This window comes from Penaeus japonicus, unplaced genomic scaffold, assembly GCF_977035675.1.
Source record: "Penaeus japonicus unplaced genomic scaffold, GWHDUDI00000001_assembly GWHDUDI00000022, whole genome shotgun sequence".
NCBI lineage: Eukaryota > Metazoa > Arthropoda > Malacostraca > Decapoda > Penaeidae > Penaeus > Penaeus japonicus.
This window is the reverse complement of record NW_028234424.1, coordinates 22984587-22994586: the sequence shown is the minus strand read 5'-3', so window position 1 is coordinate 22994586 and position 10000 is coordinate 22984587. Positions and strand designations below refer to the sequence as shown.

At 44.6% G+C, this 10000-nt stretch overlaps 1 protein-coding gene across 7 annotated transcripts in view; it reads left to right on the top strand.

The window, feature by feature from the left end:
• Positions 1 to 10000, top strand: part of LOC122243067 (solute carrier family 4 member 11-like) — a 640383-nt gene that overhangs the window by 592077 nt on the left and 38306 nt on the right. For all 7 annotated transcript variants that reach the window (XM_086549597.1, XM_086549591.1, XM_086549593.1 and 4 more), the window contains one exon: positions 93 to 216. In XM_086549597.1, the coding sequence (XP_086405723.1) occupies positions 93 to 216 (124 nt within the window). The remainder of the gene's footprint in view (positions 1 to 92; positions 217 to 10000) is intronic.

Below are 10000 nucleotides of genomic sequence, written 5' to 3'. Positions count from 1 at the left end.
GATATCATTGTAATGAGCCCGTATGAGCTGTTTTGACCTCCATATAACTTCTTCTGACCTCCATATAACCTCTTCTGACCTTTCGTCCACAGCGGGAACCTCCCATCCTTGCAACGGCGACACGTGGCCATCGCGCGCCTCAAGCACCCAGCCAACATGGGTCGCACAAGCAAGCAGGTCAAGCTGTTTATACTCGTCTTATGCCCCAGCAAGGAGGTAGGTCATCATGGGTCATTGTGAGTCTGCCTTTTAGGTTGTTTGATTTGTATAATGAGTAGCCGTATTTTAGGATGTATTCCTTTTCTCTTTTTTCTTTTTAGATATGTCAGTGATTGAATAATCAGTTTCACATGTTTTAGTGATTCAGTCCTTCATTTTATATATCTGCTCATGCATTTACTCGACTTCATTAGTGGACGTCGCCTATATACTTATGTTGCGTGTGCCTTTACTTTTTTTGGAACAGCTACAATCATACATGCATATATTCAGTTCGAGACCTTTTGTTCTATGTCCATTCAAACCTGCCTGCATCGAATCTTTTCTTGCATAATTTAATATTTGCTTTCATTAGCGAGCGCTGTGATTTTCGGGCAAGTGTGAGAGAAAAGGAAAATAGAATCCCTTTTATGTGTATTTCTTATCTTGAATTACCGTTGTACTACTCATGATTTATTCAGTCTTTTAGTTGTTTGTTCCTGAGCTCGAAGCAGTTGCTTCGATTAAACGTTTCGGAAAATAGGTCTTGGACGAACAGCCCCGTTTAAGGATTAGTTTACCTTGCAACAATTTGTGATGGATTTCAGTGGGTGATTTGACACGGGATTCACATTCATTTCAACTAGTGATTGGAACGCCGATAATTATGTGCGATATTTACATGATCCATTTACTCACAAGGGAATTTAGAGTATATATGAATATATATATATATATATTTATTTATTTATTTATTTATTTATTTATATACATATATATATATTTATTTATTTGTTTATTTATATATATACATATATATATAATTATTTATTTATTTATTTATATACATATATACATATATATATATATATATATATATATATATATATATATATATATATATATATATATATATATATGATAAATCTGATATAAAAATATGTCACTGATAAAAAGATGCCACGTTTTCCGAGATCCTGGCACATGCAACGTGCAGCGGTGCTTAGACAATCACCAATGGGGAGAAAGTCCTCCGCGCATGTTAGTTGATAACTTCAGACAACTTCTTCAGCTCGTGGCACTGCGGACGGAGAGGGGCGGAAATTGTGTTGTCGTGGAAGGGACATTGCCTCAGATAAACGTACACACATGCACAGACACACATACATGCATTTGTGTTCGCACAGTTAACGTGTATCTCTTTGGATAATATTCAGTGTGCTCTGATGTTAATGTAGTGCGTATTTGAACATACAGTTTCTGTAACGGTGAATTAAAGAATTGTAAAGACACAATTACAGTAAAGTTTGATGGCACAAGATAATCAGATACTGGCCTTGTGATGATGTAACGAATGCGTCACTTGGGTTTTAACTACTACACAGTGAATTAAAAATGATTTCACAACTGGATCATACCCTCTGAAGTGCAATTCCCCATTCTAGTGATTTGATTGATAGCATAACTTTACATGTTAATCCCCAAGGCAGCAAGAAGTAAGACCTGATGTATGGGGAAACACTTACCGAACACATGCACTGGTACATAGGTCTTCTTGCTCATTCACACGCATATTGTACATGCGTTCCCTTTGGCACGAATGCACTTCCGTGACATATCGACGTAACTGGCTCATCTTTGTTTCGTTTTTTTTCTCTCTCTCTCTTTCTTTCTTTTTTTTTTACTGTGTGCTTTTGTGTGACTGAGCTGTGCCAAGACAGCAGATCTGGAAGGTCGAGAGGTCGTGATGCATTCTGCACAGCTGCGGCTTCCTTCAATGGGCGTGGGAAACGACGCAGAATGTCACAAGAAGGAAACGTTCTTACGAGAATGAACTTTTGGTGCCCATCCACTGGCACGCCGAATGGTCGAGCGACTGGATGAACGAACGGCTGAAAAAGACAAACCGGTTGATTGACTGACGGCGAAGGAGGAAGAGGGGATGGAATAGAGAGAGAGCGAGACAGAGAGAGGGAGTGAGAGAGAGAGAGACAGAGACAGAGAGAGAGACAGAGACAGAGACAGAGACAGAGACAGAGAGGCAGACAAACAGATAGACAGCACGCACACAAACATACAGTCAGAAGCAAGACAAACCGAAAAGAGAAATGACCAATAAAGCAATAGATATTAGGGAAAGGCGACGCAAAAAATAACAAGAGAAAGGTACATATAGCGAGCGTAAGAGCGATGAATGCCACCGCCCTCAGCCATTACGTGGTGGGGGAAAGAGGGGAAAAAAATGGTTGATTGTGTCTGATCACGATGGAGTCTGAGGGGAGGTGGGAGGGAGGGGGAAGGGAGGGGGCGAGGTGAGGGGTAAGGGTTGTAATGACCTCGTTATCTATGGGTTAATTATTTCAGCAAGTCATCAGCGGAAGTGTGCGCGCCTTGTTTATTACCGTGGGACCTTGAGGTGGGGACACGGGGGGTTGGAGGGGGGGGAGTTAATTATTGCAGGTGTTTAGGTCGTAATTCTTGAGAGGGAGCGAGCGAGGTTATCGGTCGTCGCTGGTGGTCGTTCTCGCTTCCCTCTTGTTGGTCGTTTGATTTAGTCCTTTTTAGGGTTTGATTTTTTCTATTGGTTAGGGCGGGATTCAGAGGGTGTTTGTTTGTTTGGTTGGTTGGTTGTTTTGTTTGTGGATATTGTGCTTAAGAGATATGGATCTCTCTCTCTCTCTCTCTCTCTTTCTCCCTCTATATCCCTCTCCCTCCTCTTCCACCCACCCTCCCTCCCTCCCGTCCCACCCGCCCACCCTCCCTCCCTTCCTCTCCCCCCACCTACCCACCCACCCTCCCTCCCTCCCACCCACCCTCCCACCCACCCTCATACCCTCCCTCATACCTTCCCACCCTCCCTCCCTTCCTCCCTCCCTCCCACCCACCCGCCCACCCTCATACCCTCCCTCTCTCCCTCCCTCCACCACCCCGCTCTCTCTCGCAACCCCGTCATGTTATTCCGATTGCAGCGGCGGTAATTAGCCATCTGATAGGACGAGCCGGCCAGAGCGGGCGCGGGAAGCCACATTGTCCATTAATTTCGTAAATGTTATATAGATTTTCGGGCTCGATTGTCGCCTGATGACCTCGGCCGCCCACAAAGAGGTTGTTATCCCTGCATGAGTGGTTCATCAAGGCGAGGTCAGATAGCTTCATTGTGTTGACTTGTTTCGGTCTAATTAGGTGTTTTTTTGTGTGTGTGTTTTGTTGTTGTTTTATTGGTATTGCTAGCGTTGTTAATGTTGTTGTTATTGTTTTCATATTATCATCATTATTATCATCATCACCGTCGGCGTTATTATTATTGTTCCTGTCATAATTATCATTATGGTCTTTATCCTAGGTATCATCATTACCATCATTATCAATATCATTAATCACCATCACCATCGCCATCATCACCATCATCATAACAATTTCACATTACTTCATGTTGTATAAAGGTTGTTTTTCCATGTAACGTAAGACATGTTTTGAAAAGTAATTTTTAAGAGTATAATAAGTTGTTGGTTTCTGTTTACCGTAAGGAAGCCAAGAGCAAGCTTCCGGGGGGGGGGGGGGGAATGTTGGACGTGGGGGGAGGTAATGAAACCCTATCTATCTCCCCCTCCCACTTCCCCCCACACCCTTCCTCATTCCTCTATCCTCCCCATTCCCCTATCTCCCCCCTCCTTATTTTCTTCCCTCCTCTCCTCCTCTTTTTCTTCCTTCCTCTTCCGTTCCCTTCTCCCTGCTTCTCCCGAATCCCCAATCCTCTCTTTGCTCTTTTTTTCCCTTCCCTCTTTTCTCCTCCTCTCCTTCTTTTTTATTTCTCCTATCTCTTTTCCCCTCCTATTCCCCACCTTATCCCCTCACTTCCTCCCTGCTCCTCCCTTTCCCTGCCAGTCTCCCCCTCTCTCTCTTTCCCCCCCTCCTCTTTTCCTCCCCTTCCCCTCTCCTTTCTTTTTTTTTCACTCTCTTTTCTCGACTGTTTCTCCCTTCTCTTTCTCTCTTTTCCCTTTCTGTCTTTCGTTTTCTTTTCTTTTCTTTATTTTTCATCTCTCTTCTCCCTCTCTCTCTCTTCTCTATCTCTCCTTTCTCTCTCTCTCTTTTCTCTTTTGTTTCTGTCTAATTTATATTTCTCCTCTTTCTCTCTCTTCTCTGTTCCTTCATCTTCTCTATCTCCCCTCCCTCTCCTCTTTCTCTTTTTTTCTCTGTCTCCCTTTTTCCTTTTCCTATCTGTCATCTTCTCACTTCCCTCTTCTCTTGGTCGTTTGCCTTCTTCCCGTATTCGCTTTTGGCCAATTCCCCGAGAGGGATATTGGGTGAAGAGGAAAGGGGGAAGAAAAGAGAGAAGATACCAAATGATGCAATAAAGAAGAGAATGTGAAAGAGGCAGGAGAGCTGATGTCACAGGAGGAGGAGGAGGAAGAGAGGGAGGAGGAAGAGGAAGAGAGTGAGGAGGAATAAGAGGGGAAGAAGGAGGAGGAAGAGAAAAAAGGAGTATGATAAGAAGGATTAGAGGATGATAGAAGAAGAAGAAGAAGAAGAAGAAGAAGAGGAGGAGGAGGAGGAGGGAGTGGGAGGAGGGGTAGGGGAGGAGAAGTCGAGAAAGGGGGAGGGGGGAGGGGGAAGGGTGAGGGGACATTTGGGAAGGGTCGACCTTGAAGGAATAAAATGGCGTCTTGCCAAGTCTTGTTCTGAACCAGTACAGTCTTCCAGTCTTTAAGCCCACCTCTTCCTCCCCTACACCTTCGGCTCCTTTTCTTCTCCCACTTTTCTCTCTTTCTCTCTTTCTCTCTTTCTCCCTTTCTCTCTTTCTCCTATTTCTCTCCTTCTCCGTTTTCTCTTTATCTTTTTTTCTCTTATCTCTTTCTGTTTGTTTATCCTTTTCCTCTGTCTATATTTTTCGCCTGTTTTTTTTTTTTTTTTTTTGTCTCTCTCTCTCTCTCTCTCTCTCTCTCTCTCTCTCTCTCTCTCTCTCTCTCTCTCTCTCTCTCTCTCTCTCTCTGTATCTATCTATCTATCTATTCCTCTCCCTCTCCTCTACATGCCCGTCCCTCCTCCTTCTCCTCTTCCCTACCTCCCTTCCTCCCTTCCTCCCTCCCTCCGTCCCTCCCTCCCTCCCTCCCTCCCTGACTGCCTGCATCCCTCCCCTTCTTCCTCTCTCTCTATCTCTCCCTCCCTATCGTTCTTCCTCCCTCTCTCCTATGTCTCTCTCTCATACACCCTTCTTCCCTCTTTCTCTTTCTTTCTCTCATCTTCCTCATCAAGCTAATTTTTCTCTCGAGGTCTCCGGCCCTCCCTTCCTTCTCCCTCACTCCCTCAGCATTCTTTCCTCCTCCATCTCTTCATCGTCATTTTTCCTCCCTCCATCTTTATCCCATTTCCTCTTTCTTCGTGAGATTGAGGCGAACGGGGGCTCTGATTGCAACAGAATTGGAATTACCACAAGGTTGAATTTGCAACCGCGCTAAGAAGAAAGAGATTGTTGTTCAGGGTGACGAGGAGAAGTTGAACATTTTTTTGCACGTAAACAAGGATGGACTGAACACTTTCTGCACGTGAACAGTTAGGAGATTTTTTTTTTTGCAAGTAAACAAGAACGGGCTGAACATATTTTCTAAGTAAAGGAGGAGGAAATGAACATTTTCTTCATGCAAGCGAGGAGGGCATGAACATTTTCTGCACGTAAACAATGGTGAGCTAAAGTTTTCAGCGTGCAAACAAGGAGACAAACATTTTCGGCGCGGAAGCTAGTACCTGAATAATAGTATCTATGTGATTTAAAAAAATATATATATTAGAAAGAAACTTTAATGTCAACGTTATCGTCAAAATGAAGAGACTTGTTCCGCACTATAATGTATGTGATCACAATGGCTGCAATAATTCACAGATTTCAGGTAACGACGACGTTGTTACAGCTGGGTTGATGTGAATGCAAGGTTGACGTGAATGTAAGGTTGACATGAATACAAAGATGATATGTAGGTAAGAAAATCACACCCTTTCGTAAGAACACAACCGTAAGAATAACGTGAAAAAGAAAACCGTCTAGGAGAGGTAGAAGGTAGAGAATAAAGACAGAAAAAAAACACATGAGAAGACATGGTATTGAGGTGACCAATAGAAGGAGGTCAGGACGTCTCGGAGAAGGACACCGCCCGGAAGCCATTTAGGCCTTCTTGACCTCGAGTGCCTGATACAAAGATTAGGTCACATGACTTCACGTGTGTATCAATGTATGTTGTTGTGTGTAGGTTTGTGTGTGGATGTCTATGGATTTCGTGTGTGTGTGGCTGTGTATTTGTGTTTGTACGATTATGTGTAGATGTGTGTGGTAGTGTGTGTGTGTGTTTATGTGTGGGTGCGTGTTTGTGTGTGGATATGTGTTTGTTTGTGTGTGTGCGTATGTATTTGTGTGTGAGTGGGTGTGCGTGTTCGTGTATGTGCAACCATGAGTCTGGTGCTCACACTACTGCCCATGTGCGTCGCAACATGTATGCACCACGAGCTGTGTGTGATTTCTGGTGTATGTATCGACTAATCTCGTAATTTCCGGTTGAATCTCGTTGGGAGATGAAAGGTCGAAGTAGCCCTTTAAGAGAGAGGCTGACCTTTTTTTCTTTTCTTTCTTTCTTCTTTTTATTTCGTTCGTTTGACCCTGTGTTTGTCTTTGTCATTGATTTATTTTCGGTGGCGTTGAAAAAGATGTTGAAGGGAGAGAGAGAGAGAGAAAGAAAGAGAGAGAGAAAGAAAGAGAGAGAGAAAGAAAGATGTTGGAGGGAGAGAGAGAAAGAAAGAGAGAGAGAAAGAAAGAGAGAGAGAAAGAAAGATGTTGGAGGGAGAGAGAGAGAGAGAGAAAGAAAGAGATAGAGAAAGAAAGAGAGAGAGAATTATGATGCCAATTCTTTACCGTTTTTACGGTCTAAGGTCAGCGCGTTCAAGAGGCATATGAATTTGTACATTAGATTATCTTGTTAATGTCCAAGTCGTGGTCTTAATACAGTTTTGGTGTGTTACCTTTATGGCAGAGGAAGGCACTGATATCCAGCTCTGATAAAGGTCTTCCTTTGCACTTTTCAAAGACTAGGTTGTCTTCCTTATTTATTATTTTTTTTTTTCTTCTTTTCTTTTATCTTATTTTATTTTATTTGGTGACTCTGCACTTAATTGCATATCCTTGTTAATTCATTTCCCTGTTTCTGTTATTATTTCTATATCTCTCCCTTTCCCTCTGCCTCTCCGTCTGCCTCTCCCTCCCGTTTTTCCCTCTCTCCCTTCCACTCTCCCTTTCTCCCTTCCACTCTCCCTTTCTCCCTTCCATTCTCCCTCTCTCCCTTCCACTCTCCCTCCCTACCTCCCTCCCTCTCCCTCCCTCTCCCTCCCTCTCCCTCTTCTTTCTCTGTTTCCTCTCCCTCTTTTTTCTTTCTGTTTCTCCTCCTCTCTGTTTCGTCCAGATTTCACTCTCGCTCTTTCGCTTTCGATACCAGACACAGGAAAGTTTTGAAGCGGGCCTTCTTCTCACAACGGCGAGACTGTCAACGCGGCATTTCTTTAAACCCTCCCTTTCTCCCTCTTTCTCTCTCTCCTTTGTCCCTCTCCCCTCACCACGTAGCCTCCCCTTTTGCCCTTTCCCCTCCCTTCCCACCCCACCCTTCCCTTTCCCCCTAAGGAAAGTGGATGGATTCCTTGTATTAAGTTCATGAGACTGTAAAATATTCTCCTCGTGCACTTTAACGGGTCTCCCATGGATATGTGTAATGACAGATGAGTCGTGGGAGGAGTGTCGTCTTGACTGGGTTATGCGCCGTTTGTACGATATGAAACAGTTTATACGATCTAATGACATTGCCTGGACGAGGTTATGACACTGCCTTTGATTTTATGACACTGTCTGTGCCATGGTATGATGCTGGCACCTACTGAACGATATTGTGTTCTCTCGTGCCATGGTGCGACGCTGGAGCATGTTATGCATGACGGCCATGTCGACACTCAGTCTTGCTTGTCTCTTACTACATTGTAATACTGTCTAAATGGATGGGGAGCGGCATTTGATATTGTTTATGGCATGGCGCTTGTTCCGAATAATGGAAGTTCGATGTGTGTTGTCCTATCATGTCAGCATAGCCTTTATGATACTCCCTTGTGTATGTCTGTGAGATTCAAAGATAATGAAAATTACCGATGGACGACCGATGGCTCTCGACTCGATAATGTGATATTAGGCTGTACAATAATTGATGCTGTCTGTACGAGCGTCGGGAAGGACACTCGTCTGCTGCCGGAAATACGATAATTACGAGGCGATTGTCCTCCGTGTGTCTGGCGTGTGATTGGCTGCGTCGAGGCTTCCGTCACCTGTCGCATCGCCTGCCGGTAATCAAGCATTGGTTTTGCAAGCTTCATTATTGCTCAGGCAGATACTCGCATTGCAGCTTATGCAGATTTATAAAGGTGTAAAAATGGTAATTTCCTTAGTGAAGTTGGCAACAGCGTCGAGGCCGCGGGCTATTGTGTGTCGCGGCTGAGAGTTGAGACTCGATGACTGGGCTTGATAACGCACGACACGCCACTTGAGGCTCCTCCTTCTGCCGCAGTCATCCCACCCTCCACCACTCCCACCGCCCCGCCCTCCACCGCTTTCTCCCTCCCGCCCTCCATCTCTCCCTCCTTCCTGCCCTCCACCGCTTTCTCCCTCACGCCCTCCATCTCTCCCTCCTTCGTGCCCTCCAGTGTTCCCTACCTTCAGCCCTCCACCATTCCCTCCACCATTCCCTCCACCATTCCCTTCCATCCCCAGCCCATTCTCCCTCACGCCCATTGCCCGACCGCTACCCGCCTTCCACCCTATTGCTCCCCCCACACCGAAGAAAAAAAGGCGAGAGAGAGAGAGAGAGAGAGAGAGAGAGAGAGAGAGAGAAAGAGAGAGAGAGAGAGAGAGAGAGGAAGGAAGGAAGAAATCTAGACAAGGAGTTGGAAGAGAAATGACGAGAAGAACGGAAAGACTTTCGGGGAATAAACGGCCAACGAAGGGGAGACGGGAAACTGAGGAACAGAAGGACTAGGGAAGTAGGAGGACAAGTGATGTGAAGTGAAGAAAGAAAGAAAGGGGACATTTAAGACGAGAGAGAAAGAATGGACAAAAATACAAATAGGAAGGAAGGAAGGGAGGAAGAGGAGAAACTAAGGGAAAAGACGACAAGAAGAACGAAGAAGACAAAAAAAGAAGATACAAACAGACAAAAAAAAACTGATTATCGGAAGAGAGACAAATGAAAACGTAAAAGAACCAAGAACAAAAATAAAGAAAAGAGGGGGGCGACAAAGATATTACAGGAAAGAAGGATAATACCCAAATGAAAACAGAGGGAGAAGGGGAGACAGGCAGAGAGGGAAAGAGAGAGAGAGAGAAAAGGGTAGATCTAGTACCGAGGGAAGGAAAAGAAAGGTAGATGAAAAAACACGATGAGATGGAGACAGGGATATGGAAATAGAGATAGAAAATAGAGATGCAAAGAAGGAACAGAGACGACTATAAGCAAGAAAGAAAACGAAAAGTAAACTCCAAACATAGCAGAAAAGAAGGGAGAAGAGGAAAATGCTACAGGGAGACAGAGAGGGAGGAGGGACACTATCAACACTTGGACAGACACAATACAAGATGGATGACAGGTCTAGGAAATGTTCCTCGCGGGGCTGTGATACCAACCGGGCTCTCCATCCACATGTGAGAGGAAGAGGGGAGAAATTTGTGGTGGGAAAGAGGTAGGGACGGAATAAAAACAGGGACAGAGAAAGAGAGAGAGAGAGAGAG